The sequence below is a fragment of the Dryas octopetala genome, chromosome 4 (genome assembly GCF_963921425.1).
Source record: "Dryas octopetala chromosome 4, drDryOcto1.1, whole genome shotgun sequence".
Lineage (NCBI taxonomy): Eukaryota > Viridiplantae > Streptophyta > Magnoliopsida > Rosales > Rosaceae > Dryas > Dryas octopetala.
Window position 1 is genome coordinate 3,257,130 of NC_141369.1, and position 13,925 is coordinate 3,271,054.

At 38.6% G+C, this 13,925-nt stretch overlaps 1 protein-coding gene and 1 long non-coding RNA gene across 2 annotated transcripts; both read left to right on the forward strand.

Moving 5' to 3' along the window:
* The first annotated feature begins 7,033 nt into the window (after nt 1–7,033).
* LOC147286214 (uncharacterized) lies at nt 7,034–9,472 on the forward strand. Its single transcript, XM_086240707.1, has 2 exons — nt 7,034–7,930; nt 8,075–9,472. Exons 1-2 carry the CDS (start codon nt 7,034–7,036, stop codon nt 9,470–9,472), a joined length of 2,295 nt encoding a protein of 764 aa, XP_086096833.1.
* Nucleotides 9,473–10,565: 1,093 nt separating this feature from the next.
* On the forward strand, nt 10,566–13,375 carry LOC147286215 (uncharacterized). The gene is made up of 3 exons (XR_015122072.1): nt 10,566–11,250; nt 11,936–11,993; nt 13,002–13,375. It is a non-coding gene; the product is annotated as an uncharacterized LOC147286215 (long non-coding RNA).
* The last annotated feature ends 550 nt before the right edge of the window (nt 13,376–13,925 follow it).

A 13,925-nucleotide genomic window follows, 5' to 3' on the forward strand; every position in this document is an offset into this window, starting at 1 on the left:
TTAAAGCAACTCTATAATTCCCCAATTAGTTCCTTAGCCTCAAATCCTCGTCAATTCATTCTCCTAATTCAAATCCTACACCTAGTCTTCTCTAACGTAAAGCAGCAAATCCATAAAACAGACAATTAAACCATGGTACTCAACAATATAAACAGGTAAGTTTCACTCACTGTTTGACCGCGTGAAAAGACCGAAGTGCCATTCACGGCGCTATTACTCGGATGTCAAATCCGGCAGCATAACGGCATTAGGGATAAGATTTCCCGAGCCCGTGTACCTGTTAAGACCAGACAATCAATAATTTAATAACCAGCTATCACCACTGGGCCGTTCAACAGCCGAAATGGGCGGTAACCACCCCGCACGGTGGCTGCCCAGTCCCAAACCACACACCAAAATTCACAAAACTCACCCACGGGCTTCGGTTGACTGGCCAGAAGCCAAACTAACAACTTCAGCCATCGGTGTGGCCAAATGCGACGGGACCCGCGGTGGTCCGTGGTGGTCAACCTGCGCGAATTTCAAAACTCAAAATTTACGAAATCGAATTACACAGGCACGAAGGAGACGTTGAGAGGATCAACCTTTATACCTGGGTCGACGGCCAATTCTCGCCGAAAACGACGGCGGAAGCCGGCGGCTGACTTGGACTTCCCGAGCTCATTGCTCCGTCGTGGAGCATCATCGGAGCAGGAGGACACCACGGTTGAACTCGCCGTGGTGAGACGAACAAGACCCAGTGGGTCCGGCCACCCAAATCTCGCCGAAACAGTTAGATCGACGACGAGGCTCCAATCGGGTCTAGGCTGGGTTTCGGGTTTTCGAGGCTTTTCTGGGTTGAACGGAGGCCAGGGGTAGAGAGAGGAGAGGGCGGCGATGGCGGGGAGCCAAAGCCCGACACCAGCCGCCGCGAAGGGTGAGGGTGAGGGGCGAGAGAGAGAGACAGACGCGCGGGGGAGAGAGAGAGATAGAAATGAGGAGAGAGAGAGAGAGAGGAAATCTGACTTTTGGGTATTTAAAATCCCCTTTCGTAAAAATTACAAGTTTGCCACTCGCTTCAAAAGCCCGTATCTTTCAAACCGTAGCTCCGATTGACGCATGCCGCGTGTCTACGAACTCGTGGACTCAAGACCTTTCCAACGTGCCCTAAGTCAAATACGAAAGTGCATTAGTCTTAAAAGTCAACTTTTGGGTCAAGCCCAGTTTAAAACAAAAGTCAAAAATTAAACAAAAACCTTTTAAATTTCCAAAATCCTTAAAATAAATTCGCAAAATATTTAAAATAACTCCTTGAAAAATACGGGGTCTTACAATGGCAACATAACCAACAATGAGTATCCCTATCACAATAATTAACAATCACTACAAGAATATTGTCAATAGATATCACCCATTTTATATCAGATTTGAATATGACTGATATTGTAAAAATTATAATATCAGATAATTTTTTAGCTGATTTCTAAACTCTATTAGATATCACATGGTTTTTTTCAACTGATATATAATATTTTCATTTTTCTAAGAACTTATAAAGACATCAGTATAAATTGTTAACTGATATCTTAACACTACACTTATAATTTTTTATCCTAACACTCAAACTCATTGATATGTAATGTGTTTTTTTTGACTTAAATTTTTTTGTCCTACTCCCAAGTCCCAACACTTAGACATATACAGATATACTAAAAATTAAAAACCTAGGTCTATCTCTCAGCTCACTTCTCTGTCTCTCTCTCGCAAATTCCATCTCGCAAAAACTGTCTTAGCTCATCAGTGTCACACACTCATCATCGCCGTCGCCGTTGCCACTCCCAGACTTCATTGTGAGTTCATCTGTCTCTCTCACTCTCACTTCTTTGTCACTCTCACTTCTCTGTCTCTCTCTCACCCTCTGAGTCTTAGCCTCTCCATTCACAGATGTCAAAGAAAACATGACCAGTCGCACCCCAGCCTCTCTCTTGCCGTCGCCGCCACCGCTTGAAGATCCTTTCAACAGGTGAAGTATGAATTTCTGGGTAAATTAGTTTGCTCACAAGGGCGTTTTTTGTGTGCTCCATTTTGTAGAACAAAACTTTAAATTAGTGAGTGAGATTTGGACTATCTGCTCATCAGCCTCACACACTTGCCGTCGTCGTCACCGTTGCCTCCTCCTCCTCCCTCTTCTGCCTCTGGTCTCCGCCTCCTCCAACACCCAGCCAAGGACCCGATTCGAACCCTAAATGTGTCAAACCCATTTCCAGCGATCCATCGTTTCTGGTGGCAACAAGGTCTTGCGCCACCACCAACCTTCTCTCCTCGGTGCGCTGAACCTCCCAACCTACTCTTCAATCTCTCAGATCTACTCCCTCTGATCCGCCGTTCACCAAGGTCTTTGGGGTTTTACATAAAAGTTTGGATTTTCAATTCATTTTTCTCCAGCAATTGAGCGACTCACTGCCCTACCATCGGAGCCACTACCATTTTTGGTGATAATTTTATTTCTCAGTTTTTTTATTTACTGATAGTTTTTATTTTAGTTTTCTGTGTAGTTTTTTGTGTTAATTTTAGTTTTTATGTTTCAGGTTGTTGATTATGCTTGTTTGAGGTAAGGAAATCCTATCTTGAGTTTTTTAATTTCTATTTTGAGTTTTAGGTTTCAGTTTTCGGGATATGATTTGTGTAGGGTTTAGAATTTAAAATTCTGTTTGGGCTAAGCATTTGCAGAAGTGAAGATTTTTTGTTAGTTTTGGGTATTATTATTTTCTTAGTCCTATCTTTGTACTCGATCTTCTATATGGTAAGATTTATCTTCTATTGCTTAAACATTCCTTTGTATGCTTTGCCACTTCAAGTCTGGGATTTGATATTTTATATGGTTTGGTTTTAATATTATGTATCATGTTTCTTATAACTAGAATGATGATTTGAGGTTATGAGAAAAACAACATTGGGGAGAGCTGCTGTATGCTCCGGGCCAGCGTTGGTTGCAACGACACCAAATCATGGGGAGAGCTGCTGGGTATTTTCTATTTTGTTTTATCTTTGTTTATGAACTGTTAGCTAAAGTTTTGATAGGAAGATGATGAGTAAGTTAACTATGAAATAATAATAATATTATCGAGACATGATCTTGTTAAACTATCAGAATCGGTTATGTATGTTTTAAACATTTGATGCACCTAATATCATATACAAACTAATCTTGGGCTGGTTTACCATAGTTGATTCTACATGCATTTCATACGTTGAAGTTGTCTAGTCAAATGGGTGTATAAATGTTAAGATTGATTGCTTCTATGAAGGTTGAGTTGTAGCTGATGTTATAAATCTTTGATATATGGTTTTGTTTATCCTTGAAACAGAGCTTTCAACAAAAGAAGAATGTGGCCAGTTTCTGCCATGGATTAACATCTAAATATGTACTTGTCATATATATATATTGTTTACATACATGCATGCTAAAGGAGTGCTTTCATTTCTATCTTTTTTGTGTTTTATTTATATTTTGCTTCTTTGTAGGTTTTTGCCTTATGTTGGTTGGGTGACAATTATCATGATAGAAAATGATAGGTAAATATCAGTCTAGCTATGAGCATAATTGGCTTTATGGTTAATACTAAGTAAATGATGCTGGGCTTGGATTTATTTTGACAATTGAAAATTAACTATAAAATAACATTATGAGAATGTGTGTTTGTATGCTCAAGGATAATAAATTGGACTCTTACTGTGGACCTTTTTTATATATAGGATGCAAATGAGGAGTCGAAGTCTGTTACAAAAGCATCTTCCATGAAAGGTACAAGTTATTTTCCAACTCACTCATAGTTTGAAAAGCTTGTACAAAAAATGGAATCTCACTAACATTATTGTTCTACAAAAAGTTAGATGTGAATCAGCGTTTGACACAGCTGCAAAGTGTTTCATGGTGCATTATGTTTATCATTTTTGATATCTCTATTCTTTCTGCTTCCTTAGACTCAGTTTTCTCCACTCTTTTCTGCAAATTATTCATGTTTATCTGGCTGTACATATATAATTGTGTTATGCCATGATTGTGTATATCATGTTGGAATTTCTTATTCTTTTTAGTGTTGTTGGTTTGCAGTTGGTTTTGTGGCAATTAATTAATGAAGAACTACTTCAATTAAAAACTAGGTAAGTTCTAATGATCTTGAATTTGGTTTTAATGTTGATTATAGTCCTACATCAGGGCTCTGCTTCTTGATTCTACTGGTAGGTTTTTTTTTTTTTTTTTTTTCCGTGAATCACTCTAGATGTTGTCTAGAACTGATTTATGGTATTAATAATGTTTGATGAATTTGATTCATTTAGCTATTTTGATCAAATATATAGCTGATGGTGAACTCTTTAAGAGGATGTGTAGTGCTAATAAATTCAGCGAAGATGAGGTTCGCTTGTTTATTTTATTTGACAATTCCTTTAGTTTGATGCACATTCAAATTCCTTTAGCTTGTTCTGTCTTTATTTTTTATTTTTTTTATTATTATATGATTTCTTTAACTGAAATATGTGATAAAGAGAATAAAATACAATCATAAGTTTGTTATACATTTTTTGTGGTTAGAAGTATTTTTAGTGTTGCTAGCTACTTTGGTCCTATGGCAATTTTCATCTCTGTGTGGATAATGTGCCAATTAATGTGATGAGTTCTTTTAATAATTGCAGGCTTTTGAGGAAGTTGAGCTCCCTAGGCTAAAGAAAGAGACGCCAAGTATTACACTCTCAATAAAAGGACATGATATATATATATATATATTCTTCACTACCAACTCTTTTATTTTTTATGTACAACATTGAGTATAGATTATTTCCTTCACTACAAGAAAAACTGTAATAGACATCACTTTTTTAATATCAGTTTTTACATTAACCGATATCGTATATTTTTAGATATCGGTTAATTTTGTAGACGATGTCTAAACTCATTAACATATCACCATTTTTTTTTCCAATATCTTAATTTTTCCCTGTTGATTAAGTTTTTTTAAAAACTGATATGTAAAAATCATATCTGATATCTATATTTAACCAAAAAAAAAAACACGGGGGAATTTTTTCCCCTAACTTAAAAATTTTGGCTAAGTGTTCCAACCCCAGTCACGATATCCACACACACACATTCCCTTCTATGGAGACATCTCCTTCTCTCTCACCCTCTCAAACACAAACTGAGACACACACTCGATCGCCGCCATTGTCGATCTCTTTCTCTCTCGCGCATCTCGTTCTCACTCAGACCTTGCCGTCGAAGTCGAAGTTGCGTCGGCGGTCAAGTACAAACTATCTCATCCTCCTGGGTTGCGGCGTCAAAAGGTAAGCTCAGTCTCATCTCTCCTGGGTTCTCTCTTTATCTCTGTCCTCTTCTCTCTATCTCTTTGTCCTCTTCTCTCTTGTTGTTGTTTAGGTTTTCTTCAAATTAGGGATTTCCATAGGTTTGTTTGCTTCTCGAAATTAGGGGTTTTCTTGGTTTTCAATTTCTCTCTCTTTGGAACAGGATATTGTCACGTATTTAATTCACTAGGAGGATCTGTTACTGAGAAAGATTTGCTAGGAAACTATCTTGCTATGTTTACAAGTTTTGTTCACAGGGATTTGTATTTTGACTTTGTGCTGGGATCTTTCCCTTTGTTTCCTTTCTTGACGTTATATTGTTAACTAAATTCATTGGTTAGTTGATCGATGATTTTTAATTTCAGTTTGTGTTCGGGCTCAATCACCATAAATTTCCTTCGATCATCCTAGATGAATATTTATAGGTGATTAATTGGTTGTGGGTTATTGGTATTTTTGTATGTCTTGGTGAATCTGAAATTGGGTTTTCAATATATGGGGTGGCAGTATGGAGGCCAAACAGGCAACATTGTAGTTTGGATGGGAGATGAACTGCACAAGATCCCTGTTTTGAATCTTAGTAAAACTAGTAACTTTTCAGATTGGTTTAGATTTTCTGAGATTTTGCAGTGTGGCAGGTTTCTTGTTGTTGTCTGTATACAAAATTCCTTCACTAATTAAAAGGAAATAATGTTTATTTAGGGGCTGAACTTGTTTTATTTCTTTGCAGGGCCTTTAAATTTTATTTGCTTCCGGGGAAATCATTTATACCCAGAGTTTGTTGGTATATGCCTATATGGTAATGGTGCAACATACTGTCAGAAAAAGCAAGGAAAACCTTTGATCTCTGCTTTAAGCAATTAACTTAAGGCTTTTGCAGGTAACTTTTCTCTGCTTTTTTTCCTTTTATGATGTGCAGCCAATTTTCGTGTAGTAAAGTATATCAAATATACTTGACATGTACTCTGTGGTTGGTTTCAAGAATATGAAGGGATCACATGTGCTTGAACTATATTGAAGGCAAGAATAAATTGATTTCCTGAAGAGAGTGCTTGAACTATAATGAAAGAATCTAGGGTGATGTAGTATTTTGCATTATCAGGCAATTATGGGACCAAGCATATCCACTGTAAATCTTACTATTATTAACTACGAAATGAGTTGCTTAGTTGCTTATAATAAATTTGTTTTGTTTTGGTTATTTATTTCAGTTTGTGCTATAATAGATATAAGATTTAATTTATGTAAATTTAATAATGAAATATGAGAATTAAAATAAATTCTCGTTATAGAGGACCTATGAGTATATTCTCTTAGTGCAATACTTAAACTTGTAGCTTTTATTTGTCTAATTAATTGCTATAAAAAAGAGCTAGGCTACATAGATGATTTAACAGATTCTTCCCAGCCCCATACCCTTTTATTTTTACATATGTTTGCATTATGCAATTTCTGAAACATCTTATTTTTGCATTATATATATGCTTAAAAATTGGTGAAAATTGTGTTGTATGTTTATTATTTTGCATGTTTTTGTGTTAGGAATGCTGAAATAATTGTGGATTGTGGCTTTGCTAGATTGTTGTTTTGGGAAATAGGTGTCTTAATAGCTATATATTTTGCATCTTTAATTGGTATTTGGTATTGAATTAACTTGGTTTCTCTTCATGTGAAGTTGATATCGGTAAGTTCAATGAATAAAACATGGATACATGCTGATAGAAGGAGTAAGGTGTATGAGGTGGGAGTTGAGAATTTTCTAAGGTTAGGAGTAGGCAATAGTGGCAAACGTAAGTACATCCATTGTCCTTGCAATAGATGTGGGAACTTGAGTAAGTATATGGTAAAAGTGGTTAGGGAGCATTTGTACTTTCATGGTTTTGATGAAAGGTATAACAACTGGATATGGCATGGTAAAGCTAGTGTCAGTAGGGATGAGCAATATGGTTTTCTTGGTTCTGAAACAGTAGACATGTGCGAAGGAGCGTTTGATAATTTCAATCATGATCCGGACAAGTTTCAGATTTTCGTTGAGGAAGGGGAAATGCCCTTATATGTTGGTTGTGATAAGTACAGCAGGTTATCTGCATTGGTCAGATTGTTCAACCTGAAGGCAAAACATGGGCTGACAAAGAGTAGCTTATCTGATTTTTTGGTTGCTTTTGGAGATATGCTACCTGATGGTAATGTGCTACCCTTGTCTATATACGAGGAGAAGAACACATTGGCTGCTTTAGGAATGGAGTATGTGAAGATACATGCTTGCCCGAATGATTGTATCTTATATAGAAAGGAGTATGAAGATGAAACAAGGTGCCCGAAGTGTGATCTCTCTAGGTGGAAGGTAAACAAAGGAGCAGTTGAGAAGGAAGGGGTGCTAGCCAAAGTATTGTGGTACTTTCCTCCTATTCCAAGGTTTAAACGAATGTTTAAATCTTGTGAAACTTCGAAGAACCTCACTTGGCATGCCGATCAGAGAGTGAGTGACGGCATCATGCGCCATCCAGCTGATTCTCCAGCTTGGAAGTTGGTTGACCATAAATGGCCGAATTTTGCAATCGAGCCTAGAAATCTAAGGCTTGCCCTTTCGGTTGATGGGATAAATCCACACAGTTCATTAAGTAGTCGATATAGTTGTTGGCCTGTCCTCTTAGTCACCTACAACCTTCCTCCGTGGTTGTGCATGAAGAGGAAATTTATGATGCTAAGTTTGTTGATTTCGGGTCCTAAGTAGCCAGGAAATGACATAGATGTGTATTTAGAACCATTGGTTGAGGATTTGAGAGCTCTATGGAATGGAATTGAGGGAGTGTATGATGGTTTTAGGAAAAACTCATTCACTTTGAAGGCTGTACTTCTATGGACGATCAATGATTTTCCAGCTTATGGTAACTTGTCTGGGGCCTCAGTGAAAGGGTATAAAGCATGTCCCATATGTGGAGAAAACACAGATTCTGTTAGGCTAAAACATGGTAAGAAAATTTGTTTCCAAGGCCACAGAAGATTCTTACCAAGCCACCACCCATATCGGAGACAAATGGCTGCTTTTAATAACAAGCAAGATGAGCGTGAGCCTCCTACACCTCTATGTGGACATCAAGTCTTGGAAAGAGTTTCAGGAATCAATTGTATCTTTGGGAAGAAACAAAGAAAGGACAACTTAGGTGGTGAAAGCTATGCTCCATGTTGGAAGAAGAGATCAATCTTCTTTGACCTAGAGTATTGGAAGTCCCTTCATATAAGGAATGCTCTCGATGTAATACACATTAAGAAGAACGTGTGCGAGAGTATCATTGGGACTTTACTAAACATTCCAGGTGAGACAAAAGATGGGGTGGCTGCCCGTTTAGATCTCGTGGAAATAGGGGTAAGACTAGACTTGGCACCACAAATTGGGAACAAGAGGACATTTCTGCCTGCAGCTCCATATACACTTTCTCAGGATGAGAAAAAAGCTATATGCAAGTGTTTGTTTAGTATCAAGGTCCCAGAAGGTTACTCTTCAAATATACGAAACCTAGTATCCATGGAAGAGCTCAAACTTTTCGGTCTTAAGTCTCACGATTGCCACACCTTAATGCAACAATTGCTACCTGTTGCCATCTGTTCAGTTTTGCCCAAGAATGTGAGATATGCTATTACTAGACTGTGTTTCTTCTTTAATGCCCTATGCTCCAAAGTGGTTGATGTGTCCAAGTTGGATAAAATTCAGTCTGATCTTGTAACCACCTTGTGTTTGCTGGAGAAGGTTTTCCCACCTTCATTCTTTGATATAATGGTCCATTTAACAGTGCACCTTATTAGAGAGGTACGATTGTGTGGACCAGTCTCTTATAGGTGGATGTATCCATTTGAAAGAGGCATGAAAGTGTTAAAAGGTTATGTCCAGAACCGTAATCGTCCAGAGGGCTGCATTGCTGAGTCTTATATTGTTGAGGAAGCCGTGGAGTTTTGCTCGGAATATTTATCTGGGGTAGATGCAATTGGTTCTCCCTCTTCGCGTATGGGTGCACCAAAGACTAGTAAGCCTCTATCAGGTGGTAGGGTAGTTAATGTAGACCGTGAAGTTTGGGAACAAGCTCACCGTTGTGTTTTGGAGAATGCCGCTGAATGCGATTCGTATGCCGAGTAAGCTCACTGGTTGTGTTAAATACACACTTAATTAGCAGTTTTTGTAATGCATAATATACATGTTTTAATAATTGTACTTGGGCTTACTTAAAAACCCTTTATTCAAGTAAAAAAAGAAGTGAAAAGTGGCTACTAGAAGAGCACAACCGCAGATTTATCTATTGGTTACGTGACAAGGTATTACTTTGTTACCTTTAAAACCACTTAGCCTAATGCTATCTATTTGGTGTTGTGTTTCTGTTTTAAAAATGACATCCTAACCTTTGTTCTCATAGGTGGCAGAGTTAATCAATGGTGGATAAAGTGGCATAATGGCCTCGTTGAGGCGGCTAGCTATAGGTCCACCTATGAGTGTGTTGTAGTATGAGGGCTATCAGATTGAGGGCTGCCATTATCACACAAAGGCACGTGATTCCATACGCACAGTCCAAAACAGTGGGGTGACCTTGGTGGCAAAGACAATGTAAGTGGCAAGCGCGAAGGATAAAAATCATGTCTACACTGATATGTCTTTCTATGGTGTTATCGAAGAAATATGGGAACTGGATTATAACGACTTTAGGGTGCCCTTGTTTAAATGTCAATGGGTAGAGAACAATAAGGGAATTAAGACAGATGAACTAGGGTTCCAATTGGTTAATCTTAGTAGGATAAGTCATAAGAAAGACGTATTTGCTTTGGCTGCCCAAGTGAAGTAAGTATTTTATATAGAAGACCCACTAGACTCTAATTGGTCAGTGGTACTTGCAGTCCCAAATAGAGAGTTTAATGATTGTGCTCATGAGGATGAGTTGGGGGACACCATTATTGACCATCAATCCTTTAGCCTTGGATTACCTCCTGTTGAGGAATTTGATGATATAATGGGAGAGGATGATAACAGTTACAAGAGGGATAATTGTGAGGGTGTATGGATTGATCACTCCAAAACCACAAATTGACAATCTAAAGGTGTAACGACCCGACCCAAATTTTCACTAGAAATTTAAATTTTTATTTAACTATGTTTTGAAGAGGTTTATAAAAGATGTTGGATTGTATTTTAAAGATTTTGAGATTTATTTGGAAAATAAAAAGAGCTTTGATTTATTTATTTTTGTTTTAATTTAAGCTTGACCAAAAGTTGACTTTTAAAATGAATGAGTTTTCGATTTTGACTTTGGGTCCGGTAGATAGGTTTCGATCCCACGATTTCATAGACACGTAGCACGCTTCGATCTGAGTTACGGTTTGAAAGATATAGGCGTTTAAAGTGAGGGGCAATGTTGTAAATTTATAAAAGTGGGTTTTAAAAATCAGATTTCCTCTCTCTAGATTTTTCTAGAAATTTCTCTCTCTAGAACTCTCTCTCCCTCTATTTATTCTCTCTCCCCGCACTCTCTCTCTCTCGGTTTTCCCTCTCCTCCGCACCCTCTCCCCTGCGCGCACCACCCAGCCACCCTCACTCACCATCACAGGCCAGCCCCTGGCTCCGGCAAACACCCCCCAGCGCCGACCAGCTTCCCCGAGCCTATTCTCTCTCTCCTCGTGTTTTTTCTCTCTCCCCTTTCTCTGTGTGCACCCAACCTCTGCACCCAGCCACCCAAAACCCACGCCGCCGGCCATTCCGGTCACCTGAGACCTCCGGCGAGCCTTCCCGACGCCGACCATTTTTCCTGGCCACTCCTCCAGCCAACCCAGCCACCCCCTGCGCGCGGTTGCTGTCAGAAGAGCTCCACTGGCCGCCGGCTTCTCTCCCTTCTCCGACCAGTTTTCCGGCGCCAATCACCTCCATACCAGGTGGGTTTTCCTCCATTTTTTCTGGGCTTTAATTCTCCTTACTCTGTCTTGACCAATTTGAGCATTTGGAAATTGGATTTTTGGAGGATTGAAGGGCCATTTCGGGTTCCTATGTAGATTTCAAATTGATGGCTTTTCTCTTTGTTTTCTGAGATGATTTACATCCCTAAAGTACCCATTGGTCATCTAGAATCTGAAATTTAGAATAATTTAGAGACATTTGAGTTTTTGGGAAGTTTGATTTACAAGTTGGAACCCATTTCGGGTTTGCTGAGGATTGGCTCAGTCTTGGGGTAATTTTGGTGTGGTTTGGACAATCTCATGTTTAGGAAAACCGAAATTGGATGTTAGATGTGAATGTATATGAAGATTGAGAAAATTTTTGGGCTTGAAACAGCCACATTGGGCAGCAACCTCTATGGTTTCGAAACCCCCACTGATAATTCATACTTTTAGAGTATTTATGATAATTGGTTGATTGGGTTATCGTTAATAGTCATAGTGATTGTGGTTAGGTGGAACCGGGAAACCTTAGGGGCGTTTGTGGAAGTGTTATTGGTCAATTCATGTAGATCGTAAACCAATCGCGTAGGAACGAAGTCGAGTGGGACGTTAGACTCCACACACATATCCTTTTAGAGGTCGTAAAACCGAGACTAATCTATATTTTGTTGTTTAATTATAGGCGAGACGACCGGGGTTCGCGACGATCCGGCGGACGATCGACATTAGATTTTCTCACTGTGAGTGGACTAACTTTTAATCTTTTTGAAATATTTTACATGTTGATGATTAAATTCCATTACTTAGCTATATTGAGTTTGAATTTAAGCTAAAGGATTTTAAGCTAAAATTTGGCTTTTAAATTCTTCTTTCCTAAATTTAAAATTGATATTTATGGTTTTTGCATTTCAAAGTTTCATGGATTTATGAATTTAGATATTTTGAGTTGAACAACTGTATATTCGATGAGTTTGGTTTGGTTAAGAAGAGTTTTGGAAGAAAAATGAAAGGATTGAAATTTGAATTATGTGTTTATGAGTTATCGGTTTTCAAACCACCTTTGCAGTACCCTCCAGGTTACCAGATTTAATAGGTCTTTGGGACCCATCACAGCACACACATAGGCTTTGGGCCGTGTGTCGGGATGCTTAGCCCTTTGGGGGCCGCTCTGCGTGCACGTACGACAGAATTTGTGGCTCTGCATGCGTATGACAGATTCTCGGCTCTGCGCATGTATGACAGATTATTTATGGCTCTGCATGCGTATGACAGATCCTCGGCTCTGCGCATGTATGACAGATTCTATGGGTAACTGATTGGTGTGTGTTTTCAACTGTTAAGTATTTTAAGTGATGAGTTTATGACAGCAAAAGGTTTTTAAGTATGACGGTTTCAGTTGAGCAGTTTTATAAATTTTTCAGTATGTTGAGAGTGGTTTTGAGAAAGAAGTTTTCAGTTTAAATTATTTTATTATAAATGTATTATACAGTTTTATTTCGATATTTTATTTTAAATTTATAAACTACTCAGAATTTTTAATGTTTGAAGTTTTATTCGATAAAGAGTTGGTGCTTTGGTTTAGTTTTTACAATACTCTTAAGCCTGAAAATGATTTTAAAACTGGGGGTGTTCAAAGAGCGACGTGAGGTTTTAGAGTTAAAAATATTTAGACTTGATTTCATTTCCATTTAAGTGTCCACTCACTGCCTATCTCACCGCTTTCTTGTTTGTCTTAAATTGTCCCCCAGGTAGTAGCATTGGTGGAGGTCGAGCCAAACGCGTCGAGGCAAATCACATCCGTTTTCTGCCCCCGGATCTTGTAGGGATTCATTTCCCTTTTAGAAGTTCCTATCCTTAAATGTAATAATTGCTGTAATAGGATTAGTAGCTCTGATAACCACTCTACAAATTTTAAGTTGGATTTCTGTGGAATTGTTGGGTCTGAGACCCTATTTGGTTGTGGTAGAGGTGGTTGCTGTTTAGAAGTGCTTTTTAACAGGTTTGAAATTTTTGGGTTAGTCCATTTTCAGGGGAGGTTCTGCCGAATTTTCGGTAGGATTTTCCCTGATTTTGGATTCCCGCGGGACCTCTCCGGGTTTCAGGGTGGAATCCAGGGGCGGTCCTGTCAAAAGGTTTGAATTTATTCAGGTTTTATTTGTCACTTAATTTCAATGATCGAGCTTCAATTTAAAGGTTTCTATCTCTTTTTCTTTTCTTGATTGTTGGTTTTGTCACTAACCTGTCAGTTTACACGTTACTAAGCACACAAGTAAGTATTGCTCTAACTTTGAAGCTACTAATGTTTTCAGGTATATGACTTGATAATGGCTACACCATCAAGAAAAAAAGTTGCAGCTGCGAAATCGAAAGGCAAGAGGGTTGCCACCCCAAAATCAAAGGCCAAGAAACCTGCAGTTTCCAAGGCCAAGGATAACAAAAAAGCATGTTCGACTTCAAAGGACACTGTTACAGATGAAGGCAGCAGCAAATCCTGACGCGGTGTTACAAAGATGCACAAAATAGTCGTTAAGAAGGCTTTAGGTCGAAAGCTGAAAGTGGATTACAACTCACATGGCTTGCCAGTAGGGGAAACAAGGTTGTACTTGGCTTCTTACATAGGAGTTTTGGCAAGGACAACTATCCCTATTACGCATACTCGCTGGCCGAAAGTG